This window comes from Ahaetulla prasina, chromosome 2 (assembly GCF_028640845.1).
Source record: "Ahaetulla prasina isolate Xishuangbanna chromosome 2, ASM2864084v1, whole genome shotgun sequence".
NCBI lineage: Eukaryota > Metazoa > Chordata > Lepidosauria > Squamata > Colubridae > Ahaetulla > Ahaetulla prasina.
In genome coordinates, this window is record NC_080540.1 from 57,049,101 (window position 1) to 57,064,612 (window position 15,512).

General features: G+C 41.2%; 1 protein-coding gene across 3 annotated transcripts in view; it reads left to right on the top strand.

Moving 5' to 3' along the window:
* Nucleotides 1–608: 608 nt before the first annotated feature.
* KLF15 (KLF transcription factor 15) overlaps nt 609–15,512 on the top strand; it is a 30,803-nt gene continuing 15,899 nt past the window's right edge. Inside the window, exons 1-3 of one of the 3 annotated variants that reach the window (XM_058169367.1) lie at nt 609–947; nt 6,747–6,803; nt 14,036–15,133. In XM_058169367.1, the coding sequence (XP_058025350.1) occupies nt 14,091–15,133 (1,043 nt within the window). In that variant the 5' untranslated portion in view covers nt 609–947; nt 6,747–6,803; nt 14,036–14,090. Of the gene's footprint in view, nt 948–1,445; nt 1,721–6,746; nt 6,804–14,035; nt 15,134–15,512 lie in introns of those variants that run through there. The other 2 variants (XM_058169366.1, XM_058169368.1) reach the window with 2 other exon arrangements.

Genomic DNA, 15,512 nt, shown 5'->3' on the forward strand with positions numbered 1-15,512 from the left:
TCTTTGAGTGTTTAAGGTTGCAGAACCCTGCCCTAGTCTTAGGGAAGGCAGAGTAAAGTCCTCCAGAACCATAGAGTTCTAGGGAACTCTACAGCCAGCCCAGAGACGGAGTCAAGGAGTCCAGATAGGGAGGTTGCTCTGCAGCAGGAAGGAAGGCACAAACAGCAACAATCCCAACTAATAGCTTGGGCCCAACTTCCTGAACAGGGTCTCACAACTATTTGTGCTCTTCCAGGAAGGGCATCCTTGGAAAGAGAAAAAAAACCACCCAGGCAAGGACCAAGCATTGTCAGAGCTGCCCACGTGGTTTGTCCATCAAAGGGAAAAACGGGAATCCCGTCTGGAAGGCTGGGAGATTTCCACCTTGCGAGAAGGCAGAAATCTTTTCGTTCGTGGCTGAGAAACGGCAGGGAAAGGAGCCACCGCTGGCTGAGCGGGCTGGCAAAGAGAGCGCCAGCGTGCCAGAGGCTTCCATTGACTACGAAACCTCTGGCCCCGCCCCATGACTTTTCCTTAGCCAATCAGACCGCCAGTTTGGGTCGAGCCTCCTTCAAGCCTTCCCCTGCTTTTACTGTGATAACCTCCCCGGCAGTCATGTGATGGGGATATAGTACTACGCGAGGAGAGCTAAAGGACACATCACCCTCTGGATTGCTGGTCGCACGTCGGAACTCCCTTCGCCTGTTGGCGACTGCCAGGGACGACGTTTGCCATCCTGTCAATCTTCTTGGGGGGGAAACGTTGGGTCTTTTTTTTTTTTTTAATAGCTACATTTTTTTTCTCATCTCCCCCCTCCCCTTAAATGCCAGGAGGAGTGGCTGCCGGTCGGAATCTTTTTTCTCCGTTGCTTTGAGGGGCAATTTAAAGTTTGGCGGGGTGTTTCTCCCCCCCCCTCCACTTTCCAGACTCGCCCGCATTCCGGGGGTCGAGAAACAGAGAAAGTTCAGGTAAGGTGGAAAAGACACGATCCCGCCTCTTCACGCAATGGGAGGGCGCGGCTGAAGAGAGAGAGAGGGGACGGGGCCGGCGGGTGGCGAGGGAGAAGAGGAACCCGCAAGGGGGAAGAAGAAGACGAAGACGCTGAAGAAGGCGAGAAAGAGAGAAGCGGGCGGCTGTAGTAAAGGAATCCGACTCGCGTGCGTGCATGCGTGCTTGCGTGTGTGAGCACACTGTGTGCAAGCCGCCTTGCGCGGGAAGGGAACGAGCTGCTCGCAGATCTCCCGGGTCATTGGAGTGGAGCGGGGCCTATTGGTTAGCCAGCCTCTTGGGCGGGTGGGTGGCGGGGGAGACACTGGTTTTTGGGATGCTAAACAAGTAGACGGAAGAAGGACGGGCGAAAAATCCGCCTTTGCTTCAGGACATGGAGGCCAAGACGGCGTTCTCCGCGCGCGAAGTTGTTTGTCGTAAAGAAGGGGAATGGAGAGGGGGGGGGTAGGTGGGAGAGATTACGGAGCAGATCCCCACTTCTCCACTCGGCTTTGAAGGACACGATCCCGCCATCTAAACGCGCCGATGGCTCTCCGATCGATCGGAGCACCCAAGTTCCGAAGAATGAGCACCAAAAAAAAAAAAAAAAAGGCGATTTCCCACCATATGTTCAGGCACAGCTTTGGATAGAGAAAAAACTCGTTTTCGTCAAGGCGGGAGTAAAACTCTGGGAGTCGCTGTGCCGGAGCTCGGTGCTGTGGCTGTCGCCTCCCCTTAGGCAGCATATAAACAGGCAGGTACTTTTCCATTTCTTCTGTTAACCCAGGACGCGAAAAGGCCGGTTTTCAATGCCACCTGACAAGGTCTCGGATCTGCCACTTGGTGCTGTTGTGTGCAAATGCTCTCTCGCCTTTTGGTTCCCTTTTGGACTTAGAAACAGCGCAGAAGAGGTTCTGCTTGATGTCAGTGCTGGGCTGCTGCCCTTTTTTAAAATATTTTTTAACAACCCCCCTTTCTTCAATATCCCCTGGAGGGCTACAGAATCGCAGGCTGCAGGCTGAGCATAGTAGAGCACAGTAGAGAGAAATTAACTGGTGCTTTTGGTAGCGCTGAATATGGAAGCAGTATGAAGGTGTTTGACTACATCTCCCATCATTCCTGCCAGCACCAGGGCTGCTGGGGGTTGAAAATGATGGGAAGTGAAGATACCTGTTGGGTGTCTTCTTTGAGGAAGGCTGGCCCATGCCAACCATAAAAAACACAAAATTGCTGGGTTAAGTCTTAAGAAGCAACTAACCAGTTGTGACATTTGTAATGTTTAAATGGATGGGTTTGTAGCAATGATAGTAGCACTGCAGAGTTATGGGGAAGGTCTTTTTGAGAAGACCTGCTATGGGATTTGAAAGTTTTCAATCTGCCATCAACACTCTTCACTTGCCCAGGAAAAAAAATCCTCCTTTTTAGGGAGCTAATAATAGAATTCTAATTGTTAGAGCTATGTTTTGAGGACTGGGTATATCCAATAACCCAAAGTTATTCTCCAAAGAGTCTTTTCTTTTCTTTTTTTGGTAAATTTTCTGGAGAAAGTATAGGATTGTTTCCTATTTGGAAGCTATTCATTTTGTGTGTGTGTGTGTGTGTGTGTGCGCGCGCATGAAAGAGAAAGCTGTATATACTATACAATACCATCCAAAAACCACCCATTTATTATTCCTCATGTCAGTGAGGCAGTTTTCAAGAATGTAGGGAAAAACCCAACTCCTATTATTTTTCACAAATGTGGCCAAGGCAAAGTCTTATTTTTGTCCCCCTCTCCGTTGATCTTCTCCAGTCTTGCCCTTCCACATACAGTTTGTATCTTCATCCTGGCCAGTGTGGTCATTGGCCAAGGATTGGAATGAGGTGTAATCCGCGTATTCAGAGGGCAGCAGTTTGGAGAAGGTCTCTTTGCACCTGGCCAGAGAGCACTCAAGGTGTTCTTGTTCTGAATTGCAGGGAGATTTCCCTTCGTCCTTGCAGCATTTTTTTTTTTTTGCTGTGGAAACTTTGTGGCTTACATCATTTTTACCTTTGGAGACACGATGATGTTTCCAATGGCTGCGGCAGAAACATTTAGTATTTTTTCCAGCAGAACTGGAAAAGGTGTGTGTGTGTGTGTGTGTGTGTATACCAGACTCCTTTTGGAAGGTAATGGCGAGAAAGTAACCTAGAGCAGGAACAGGAGGAGGCAGCTGCATGTTTTGTTCTGTTCTGTTTTGGCTGTTGTGATAATGCTGAAAAAGAGATAGTGGGGAGGGAGGGAGGTAGAGAGAGAGAGAGAGAGAGAGAGGGAGAGAAATGGCTGCTAGGTTACTTTCGGTCATTCCAAACTTCAGAGTCCAAAGGAAGGGAGTGGGGAAGAAAGAATAGCACCAGGGAAACTGAGTTCAGTCCCTTCCTTTAATACCTGCTGTGAAAAGCTGAGGCCAGGTTTTAAAAAACATTTGCCTAAACTGCAGCGTAATTTCATACAGCTGTCCTCCATCTCTTTTCCCTTCTTTTCTTCCTCATTGCAAAGAATCTCAGAGCTTTCCTCCATTGCCAGCTGGATAGATGAGCATATAGGCAGATTCAGGACTGCATGTGTGTGTGACCAGCATGAATGACCAAACCTCAGGTAGTTTTGGCCAGAGCTGCAGATTAAAGCTTATACATTTTGGTACCGTAAAGCAAAATCTTCAGAAAAGAATAAAGGAATGGATATATTTTCAAGCCAATTATTTTCAGTACTTCCCAGCCATGTCCCAGTCCTAGCAGACGTATAGATAAAGCTAGGAAATCCTGAAAATTATAAAACAAGCTTGAAAACTGCTTTGAACTTGAATCCGTGTGTCCTAATGGCTCTTTTCATTTAAGAATCGGAACTCCTATCTTACTGCCCATCCAGTCAAGTGTGACAGGTTATGTGCTGTAAATTACAAAGTGCAAAATGATGCAATAAGCTTAGGAAATGACCTATGGTGGGCAGCAAAGGGACTGAAATGGTGCTTGAAGAGGGAGAAAAAAGGGTGGGAACCCATCCTTTAATATGTAAACCTTCTAAGAGGCCTGTAGAACATCCTTGCAATGTTTTCAGTGGCCGTGAGTGAGATATATAAAATAATTCTTCTCCTGGAAAAAAATAAGCAGATGGTATCATATCCAGTTGTTACCATGTTATATAGAGACACAGCCTTATGTAGACATTGTAGAAGAACCACATTAGTCTGTGGTAGTGAAAATTGGGGTCTGGTAGCATTTTTTTTTTCAATTGCAGCAATACATTTTATTAAAAGGCATTTCATGAGTTCACTTCATCGGATGCATGGAGTAATTAATTAATACATAGAAATTATCGTCTGATGCTACTAAATGTTTGCTTTTGTGAAACGGCAGTCCCCAATCTTTTCGGCACCAGAGACAGGTTTTGTGGAAAACAGTTTTTCCACAAACCCGGGAGGGGAGGAGGAGGAGGGCGCAACCTAGATCCCTCGTGTGCATAGTTTCGCTCACCCGCTGCTCACCTCCAGCTGTGCGACCCGGTTCCTAACAGGCCATGGACTGGTATCGATCCAGGGCTTGGGGGTCAGGGACCCCTGCTGTAAAACATGCGACCAGTCAAAATTAATAGTTCCGAAAGACCTGAGTCTTTCCTAAGCTGGAAAGCTTTTCTTGCAGCTATATATTTACACTTCCCTAAGAGGAGAGACAGCAAAGGCGTTTTTTAGGAGATACTACATAGTATACATTTGATTGATTGATTAATTAATTAATTCATTCATTCTTGACCCAACATGAACAGCAGGGCATTCTGTATGATTCAGATTCAAATGCATCTTTTAAAAATGTTCATACGATACTCACCAAGTTGAACAGTGCCCAAGTTTGTTTCTAGAGTGTTGGATCATACAGACTCTTGAGTGTGAAGTCTCTGGTTAACCACAAATTTCAGTGAATGAATTTGAGCCCGTTGCAATTTCTCCATCGCTCTGCCATATAGAGTTATTGATCACACGAGAGCATTCCAGATTTGCTGCCCTGCCTTGGGATACATCACTACTAACACTGAATTATTGTATGCCTTGCTCAAAATACATGTAGTAGAAACTCTAGTTTCATTTTTGTGGATTAGAGCAGAGTTCCTCTTTTATGTTGTATTCTAGATTATCATCTGGGGTTTTTTGTTTTTTGGCAGAGCTATCAAACTTTACAATGTGAGGAGAATCAAGAGCACAGTCCTTCTCGTTGTAAAAGGAAAAGAAATGACACAGGTTTTTGCACATAGTCCTTGACTTATGACCACAATTGAGCCCAAAATTTATGTTGTTAAGTGAGACATTTGTGAAGTGAATGTTGCCCCCATTTTACAACCTTTCTTGCCACAAGTGTTAAGTGAATCACTGCAGTTAAGTTAGTAACATGGTTGTTAAGCAAATCTGGCTTCTCCATTGACTTTGCTTGTCAAAAGGTTGCAAAAAGTAATCACATGACCCTGGGACACTGCAACAGTCGTAAATATGAATCAATTGCCAAGTGTCTGAATCTTGATCAGATGACCATGGGGATGCTGCAACGGTTGTAAGTGTGAAAAATGGTCATAAGTCACTTTTTCAGTGCCATTGTAACTTTAAATGGTCACTAAATGAACTGTTGTAAGCTGAGGACTACCTGTATACTCAAAAAAATCTGAGAAGTGCATTCTGTTCATAAGCTTGGCCTCTATGGTGTGTGCACGTGTATGGATACACCTAGGGAGGGACTTCCAATAGAATCTAAAGCATCAAGGATTAATTGTGGAGAACAATTATTCCCAACGTAATACTTCACTCAGTGTCTCTATATGATAATATATTTTTTTTTTTTTTACATTTATATCCCGCCCTTCTCCGAAGACTCAGGGCGGCTTACAGTGTATAAGGCAATAGTCTCATTCTATTTGTATATTTACAAAGTCAACTTATTGCCCCCCCCCCAACAATCTGGGTCCTCATTTTACCTACCTTAGAAAGGATGGAAGGCTGAGTCAACCTTGGACCTGGTGGGACTAGAACCTGCAGTAATTGCAGGCAGCTGTTTTTTAATAACAGGCTTCTTACAGCCTGAGCCACACCGCAGCCCTAATACTTATTAATAATAAGTATTAATATGCAATTGTGTATGTGTATTGCATTGCTTCTTGCTCCTTTTGATTGCTTTTAAGCATCAAACATAGTTCATCTACCCCAAGAATGCAGAAATCATTGATTGGCCCCTCCATTGGCTCTCCCCTCTGTCACCAGCTAAGTATACAAATAAATTCAGACTGTGCATTCCTGGAGTATTAAAAAGGTATATTCTGACAGATCCAGAATTGTCTCTACAAAGAAATTCCTTATAAGTATACCTCTGTACACGAATAGGACCCATTTTCAAGGCAGCCTAATGTGCAGATGGTTGGGTGCCTGAATGGCACATGTACATCAGTGGCAAAAGGAACACTAATCAATGCTATTTCTTTAACCTAGTGTTGTTTGTGGGACTGGGCCACAGAGCCTATAATCTTGAGTCAGCATCATTGGCTGTTTTGTTTAACAGTCCACTCAACATGGCCAACTCGCCACAGGACAATTTGCTATGGCCAACTCTCCGCGAGACAACTTGCTGTAGGACAAAAGTTACATAATATCGAAGAAATGGTGGGATCATGTCATTAAAGAAAGGATGCAAAATGAGGACAAAAATCAAATGTGCATGACAAAAATTAAAATAATTTTTATTTTTTTTAAAAAATAATTAAATACAATCATTCAATTCTCCCACAGCAAGTCGTCCCATGGCAAGCTGGCCACAGCAAGTTGTCCTGTGGCGAATTGGCAATGGTGAGTTGACTGTGGCAAGTTGTCCCATTCCAGGTTAGAAAGCAGGAGACTGTGACTTCTAGTCCCACTTTAGGCCTGAAAGATAGGTGGGTAACTTAGGGCCAGTCCCTCTCTCTCAATCCAATCCACTTCACAGGATTGTTGTTGTGGGGAAAATAGGAAGAGGAAGGAGTATTAGGTATGTTATCTTCCTTGAGTTATTTATTAAGATAATGAAGATGGGGTTATAAATACATAAAATAAACCTTTTTTTAAATACTTTAAACATGGAGAGAAAATGTGAACCAGGATGGGGAAGGCTACCCTGCAGTTAAGCAGAGCCTAGAGCTCAAATTTCTCCAGTCCGAACAAGTCCAACACTGACTGCTGGAGCATACTAACTTCTGGATTAATGTTTTCCCTATATAAAAACAGTGGCAATGGTATGTTATGTTCTGAGTTTCTTGGAATTTCTGAGCCACAGCATTCCAGTGAATTTGGGCAAAGACCAATATAGAAAGTACATACACTTACGCTCCACTCTGGGTTATACCAAATGTAAACAAGTATCTACACATTATATCTGCGCAATTGGTCCTGTCAGGAAAGCAAAGATTTATGGGATTGTTTTGCATCAAAGAGAAAAGAGATGTTGGCAGCTCTAGAATGCAGTTGTCAGCATATCCACAGCTGCTTAAAAAAACACCAAATAAGCTAATGATGCTTGCAGTGACATAGCATTCCCTTGTAATGCTCTCAGCTCCTCCTAGTATGACAAGCAGATCAGTTTTTGCATAGCTTTCTACATTCTTCTCTGAATGTCGAGTTCAAAATGCAGCCATACAATTCCTGTCCTTTTAATATTTAGTGGCTGACCTAAACTGACAACTGTTCTTTGGAACAGAGGGACGTTTGTCTTCCTAAGCTTGTCTTAAGGTTGGTGAGAAAGCAACATCGAATAACAACCCAGCAGAAACTTCAAGGCTATTATAAGTTGGGAAATGAGTTTTTCCTTAGACATGGCTCTTTTTCAGTGACAGCAAGAGATGAATTTATATTCTCTATTAAACCAGAACTAGTTTCAATTGGCGAGAGAGCAGATTTCAATAAACAAAAATACAGATTCTCTCCTATGCCTAGAATTGCCATATTATCTCTTATTAGGATTGGAGAATTTCTTCAAATCAAAGAAGAAATTTGCTCATTTTAGTAAGAAACTGTAAACATACTCATTGTATTATTCCTTTTTCTAGTAAATATCATGGAAAGTACAATGAAGGAATAAGAAATAATAAGCCAAATATTAAAACCATAGATAAGAAATGGAAAAACAAACAGCTAAATCTATTTTACACCAACACTCTTATGTACTATGGTATCTCTTATGTTTCTATCCATGGAAACCATTTCTGTATCTATGCAGCATTTTGTATATGGCCTTTTGTCTTTTAGTCTCCATACCTCACTGTTTCTGAGGATATCAATTCCATGCAACCACAGTTTTCTTAGTCTCTCTCTTTCTCTCCATTCACTTTTTCTTCATATTTTTCAATTGATCATTTTTTTAAATTTTTTAATTTTTTTAAATTCTCATTTATATCCCGCCCTTCTCCGAAGACTCAGGGCGGCTTACACTATGTTAAGCAATAGTCTTCATCCATTTGTATATTATATACAAAGTCAACTTATTGCCCCCAACAATCTGGGTCCTCATTTTACCTACCTTATAAAGGATGGAAGGCTGAGTCAACCTTGGGCCTGGTGGGACTTGAACTTGCAGTAATTGCAAGCAGCTGTGTTAATAACAGACTGTCTTAGTCCGTTGAGCCACCATTTTTCTTATATGTTCATTTTTCTTATATGACAAACAACTTCAACATACTTCTTTACCATTAGCCACTGATTTCTGGTGTTCACTTATCCCTTCATTCTTGATCCTATGTCTTTCTTTGCTATTCCATTTTTATTGTCTTCAGACTACTTTTAAATTTCTCCTGACATTCTGAATTCTCACTTCCTTCTTACAAACTAAGCAGGAGTACCGCCTTGTTATACAATCGCCTCCATTTTTTTTCAAGAAGCATTTGTGCTTTGCAACAGATCACACATTATTCAGTTTTTCCTTCAGCATTTACATGCCTTAAAATTTGTCTACTTTTTAAAAAAAATTTTAGTAAACATACTACCAAGATATACAAAGTCATCTTTTTACCTTTTCACAGTCTACATACAACTTGCATTTGCATTCCCGCAGTATCCAGAATTGAACCTGCACTGAATGATTGCTTTGATGGGAAAGGGAAGTGGCTTAAAGCCCTGCATCCTTTTACTAAACTGTGCATCATAGAGTAGTATGTTTACCCTAAATTCGTGTTTCTAGAGCAAGATAGTCCTGGGGACTCCTATTGATATGGTAAATGAAAGACGAAGAATAGCTGAGCTTTAATTAGAAAGCATACTTTTCATTCAGAGACTCGGCTAGTATTCCATCTGCCCTCTCGTATATCTTGCTAATATCACATTCTTCAGAAATGCTGAACTTCGCTATCATTCTTGATTCTATTTTAAATGGTAGTGTCCAGCTGAGAGAAAGGAACTCCTTCTCCAGCTAGGATTTCTTCAGATGTGTTGGACATGCCAACCAGTGTAAGAAGATGAAGCCAAAACATCTGGAGGCACCCAGTTGAGAAAGCTTAAAATTTTATAAAGAAACTTTCTATCTTCTTTGCTTTCTCTATTCTTCTGCTGAGCTCTGCATTTTTTATGGGCATAGATACTTCCCTTCTCCAGTGTACATCTCTTCATTAGTTGCATGGCAGTTTGGATGTGCCATTATTTCCTACAGTAGACCCAGTGATCACAATACAAAACAGGGGGCTTAAAGTCACAACCCATTTAACCTTGCTTTTAGCCTTCTAATTCAATCCTTCTATTTAGAAATGGAGAGAATTATGCTGTAGGAGTCTCTAGCTCTGAGTAGAATAGTGTCAGTAAAATATGAAGAAGAAATGCTCCTATGGGCCGCAGTGGTGTAGTGGTTGGAATGCAGTACTGCAGTCTACTTCTGCTGATCACGGCTGCCAGCAGTTTGACAGTTCAAATCCCACCAGGCTCAAGGTTGACTCAGCCTTTCATCCTTCTGAGGTCGGTAAAATGAGGACCCAGATTGTTGGGGGCAATGTGCTGATGCTATAAAACCACTTAGAGAGGGCTGTAAAGCACAGTAAAGCGGTATATAAGTCTAAGTGCTATTGCTATTTAAATATTTGGAGCTGAGGAGGTTAAAGTTGGGAAAATATTGCCCAATTAGACATTCCCTAAACATTTGGGAATTTTGGCTTGGCTTGCCCTATTCCAGTTTTGTCACTACAAATTCTGGTATAACCTAGTCAATGGATAAGCTGAAAAATATATGTGTCACTTCATATGCCCACAAAACGTAAGTAAGGAGTTATCCCAAGGACCCAAGTTAGTTTATTCCCTTGGGTAGAGCTACAGGGAAAAACTTATAAAACTAAAATCCCACCAGTAGCCCATCCTTCCTTGGTAGTGTCAATGCAATTATCATTCTCATCGCTAATAAGCAATTTGTTGTCTTTTCATGACATCAGATCTGCTCCACAAAGAGGCTGAATGGCACTTCTAACCTTGGATGTGAGTGTGCTGCCTAATCCTTAGGTCAGATTGCAGTCTTGGAACTAGGCCAAATGGTGATGCTGTATAATAGTTACTTATTTGTTTATAAATATTGTCTCCCCTGCAGAAAGGGAATTACCGGTAATGTTAATATGAAAAAGGAAGAAATCAAATATATTTTACTGTAGTATATTTTAGACCAGAGGTCTTCAAACTTGGCAGCTTTAAGACTTGCATAGCTGGCTGGAGAATTCTGGGAATTGAAATCCACAAGTCTTAAAGCTGCCAAGTTTGAAGACCTCTGTTTTAGAGTATATTTTCTGTTTAATTATTTTATTTTTGGCTACCCTGTGTAATGTACCACTGGAATGATCAGAAAGAATTTACCCAATAAATAATAATTACGTAATTTTTAAAAGTACAGTCCAAAAGCATCAGGATATTACAAACAGTTCCAGTCCAGAAAATTGCAGCTTCAAAAAAGCAGAAATAAAAATGCTGAACTCCCTCTCCCTGCTGCCCAAGTAAAATAGTTGTACCTTTTCTGAAAGAAAGAGCAAAGCAATTTGATGGGCTATTTGTGGGTGGGCTAAAATAGTTTTCTGGTATGATTTGAACTTAGTCTCTCTGGATTCACTTAAATCAATTTAACTAAAAGCAGAGAACACGTCTCTTCTCAAGTTCTGATTTGTTTGGCTAAATATGTTTCTGGAATAGCCAGTGTGCCCAAAGTATTGGAAGAACTTTGTTTCATCTTGAATTGACCAGAAATGGTCAGAAGAACAACAGTACATAAAACCGAAACCAAATGGGAATGCCTTCCGGTTCTATCATTTGCAATCGTTGTGGCTTTTTTTGGCATTTTACACAAATCAAGCTTTTCCAGAGGGAAAAAGATATTCGTATGTCCAATTTGTGGGCTTGTTCATGGTGTACTGGTTGACCTTTCTTGAGTAAATTCAAGTACCAGTTTTTATAAGCTGACGTAATACTTGCCTACCTAGTCATCTACTTGTCAAAGAATGAATTATTTGATTAAATATAAATTCAACTGTAGATTTTTAAAAAGCATTCAAATTGATTATTACTGGGTACAGTGTTATGGGAATGCCAACGTACCAGCGTCAAACAGCTTGAACAAATATACATATATTCTTCTAGTTACAAACATGCAGATAGAACATTTGCCATAGTAGTGATTTAACTGAAGCTTAGGTTAATTAAATTTACTGAGTACACAGATTAAAGCTGCAATCCAATGTACATATCCTGAGAATGGGTCCCAAAAGACTTCTGTCTGAGTGAGACACATCTAGGATTATGAGATAATGTTTGTGGAACCAAGGAGAACATTTTGAAGTATTCGCTGCCAATGTAACTGGCTTGCTTTGGCTCTAAACATTCAAATCAGTGTTGTGAGGAATTAATTTTGCTGTTCAAACTTTTTCTGGGCTAGTCACACAACATGGGCTCTAACTTTTGCTTGAACTTCCTGCTATTCTATATATGTGAGCACATCATAAATGTTGTCTGTTATAACAAAAGAGAAGCCTGTCATTTGTGTTTAAAGTGTGCAGCGGCAGGCCGATTAGTGCCTTTTCTTCCAAACTCTCCCAACTCCAGATCATTCAAAAAGCTCCTATCTCAGAGAAATGTATTTGTACTCTGTTGGATGTCCTGTGGAATGTTAGCAGATGAGGAAGGAAGGAAGTGAAAAATACCTCTTGCTAAATTACTCATTTATCTTGTATGTGTTTTCTTCAAATGGGATGAAGCAAAGATTGGGAAGTTCAGTACTTCAGCAGAATAAATTGTATCATTTATGTGAATATGATGTCCCTTTCCTTGGACGACATTGTGGCAAAGTGGTCATAGCAGCAATAGCAGATCACGTTCAAAATAACATGAAAATTCAGGTTTGCTGTTTTTTTTAGGGTAGACTACAGGCTTTTTAAGGGGTGCAGTGGCTCAGTGGCTAAGATGCTGAGCTTGTCAATCGAAAGGTCGGCAGTTCAGCAGTTCAAATCCCTAGTGCCACATAACGGGGTGAGCTCCCGTTACTTGTCCCAGCTTCTGCCAACCTAGCAGTTTGAAAGCACGTAAAAAATGCAAGTAGAAAAAATAGGGACCACCTTTGGTGGGAAGTAATAGCATTCTGGCCTTTGGCATTGAGTCATGCCGGCCACATGATCACAGAGACATCTTCAGACAGCGCTGGCTCTTCGGCTTTGATTCGGAGATGAGCACCACCCCCTAGAGTCAGGAACGACTAGCACATAAGTGTGAGGGGAAGCTTTACCTTTACTTTACAGGCTTTTTATTACAACGCAACTTCTCTAACTCTTGTCTGTATCCCTGCATGCCTTGCAAATGCAGACCCAATAACTTGCCTCTGCAACCATCATAACTTCTGTAAAAACATGTATATTCTTCAGTGAGTTCGTAAAATCCTTTGTTCAACCAGTTCAAAGTTGACTAGGATGAAAACCTGGGCAAGGGTTGGTTGGAGATATTTTTCAGCTTAGGCTTCCATCTGAACATAACAAACGCCTGTGTGAATTCTGCTTTGATGAGTAGAATGGATGTCTGTGAGTTATTTTCTCCCTTCCCTTGAATACTGGACTTTGTAGAGATGCTGAAGTTGAATGAATTGATGGATGGCAGCACTCAGCTGACTGGATTGGTTGCAAGGCTTTGAAATCCAAAACCTGAATGAAGGACTAATTCTAAACCAAATTTAGAAATGGAATGTGGTTTTGATCATTCTAAGGCAGTGTTTGCAAATGATAAATATTCAGAAATGCAGGCAGTGAGGCAGCGCTATTTAACAGTGACCTTGTGGTCAGGCCAAATGTTGCAAAGGAGAGTTAAAAAAAAAAGAATGTATTTTTTTTGTCCATAATCTTTACTTATTTATTGGAGAGGGGAGCTGGCATGGCAAAAAAATGGATTCCACCTCTAGAAATATGGTAACTGAGGAATCCTGCTAGGTTCAAAACCTTACAAGAACGAGCACTGAAGATATTAATGCTAAAAGCTGGATTCATTAATCTAAGGAAGGAAAATTGCTGAGGTATATTTGCTGTTGAAGACCAACCAATATTTTTAGCTCCTGTGATTTTGAACCTTGCTTTTACACAGTAATTAGCCTATATTTGTATATGTGAAAGAATGAAAATCTCAATGGATAGAAAACTGCTTCCTAGGGATAAATGCTCTATTTTATAAAGAAATTCAGGGATGGGAGAAATACTCAGTATTCTTTCCCCCCCCTCTGTGTATTCTTTATTTATAGGATTAATGGCTACAAATATAGAACTCTTTATTTTTTTGCCAGAAAACATTTGAAAAGAAAGCTGACTATAAATCTGCAGTTGTCAATGTATAGTTATGAAATGGTTTGGGGAGATAATTCTTTTGTAAGCATGCGGCGCAATCTTGAAGAAAGCTTTCAAGCATTCAAGAAATCCACTTGGGTATACAAACTAGATCAAAACATGTAGCAACCTGTGCTGCACTCCGTAAGCATTCTAAATCAAGCTATAGGGTTTCAGTGTGTTGAGATGAACAATTACTTTTGGTTTCTGACTGTCAATGTTTGTGTTTCCCACATTTAGGTTTTCACTCAATTGGTACATGCTGGTGGGACACGCGTAAAGAGATTATCCAGGAATGGTGGATCACTTGCTTCCTGCGGATGAATCTTTCTCATCCACCAGGCCCTCAATTGGATACTTTGGGGATATGACAGCTATTGGGAGGTCATACCAAATGCTGCCTTCCCCAGTCTCTGAAGATGATAGTGATTCCTCAAGCTTTTGTTCTTGTTCAAGCCCAGATTCACAGGTTCTAGGTTCCAGCTATGGGAGTTCATCAAGTGCTGAGAATCAGGACAGTATCTTGGACTACTTGTTGTCCCAGGCATCTCTGGGGAATGGCCATGCTTCTTGGTGGGATAAAAGGAGATTTCAGCCCATTGTGAAGGAGGAGAATTTTAGAATTCCAGAGTTCACAGTGGAGATGGAAGATTCCGGACCATTCCAGCCTACCCTTGAGGAGATAGAGGAGTTTTTGGAAGAAAACATGGAGACTGATCTCAAAGAAGGACCTAAGAGTGAGACCAAAGACATGAGAGCTTGCAGCCAAATCACTGTAGCTTCCATACAGCAAAAAGACCAGATGGTACCAAGTGTTGCTTTAAAAGACAGTAAAAATGAACAATCAGATGGTGCAATGGAAGGCAGCCATCCATCTAACGGAGGAGTGTCCCTTGATGGAGGGATACCAGTCATGCTCCAGATCCAGCCAGTTCAGGTTAAGCAACCATCGGATGTGAGCCCTAGTTCACAAGGATCAGTGCAAGAAAACATTAAAATTGCACAGCTCTTGGTCAACATCCAAGGGCAAACTTTTGCACTGGTGCCACAACTTGTTCAATCATCCAACTTGAACTCATCTTCCAAATTTGTCCGCATAGCTCCAGTTCCGATAGCTGCAAAACCTATTGGTCCAGGAGGTACAATCCAGGGTCAAAATGGAGTCATCATGGGTCAAAAGTTTCAAAAGAATCCTGCAGCAGAACTCATTAAAATGCACAAATGTACTTTCCCTGGATGTACCAAGATGTACACTAAAAGCAGCCATTTGAAAGCCCATCTAAGAAGGCACACAGGGGAAAAGCCCTTTGCATGTACTTGGCCTGGCTGTGGATGGAGGTTAGTACTGTCAATTTGGTGGCTGAATCTGATTCATAAATTCTACTGCACATCTAATGAACAAAGTATCTTGTTATTTATATAACAAGACGTTGGCCTTTATAAAAATACTCAGTAATATCCCATTTATAAAAGATAAGTCAGACTTGACAGAGAAGTTTGAATGCCATTGAATCAATCTCAGTTTGCTTTTTTTTGTTGTTGTTGCAAACTATTTCAGCAAAGCTTAGATGCACTGTATAGTTCAACAGGAAAAGATAGGAAAAGTAGACAAGGTTCATTCTTGTCTACTCAAGAGGTCTGATAGCAACTGCGGTGGGAGTGATTTGTATTAGAGAGACCATGTTCCTATCTACTGTATCTAGTATCATCAATTCAA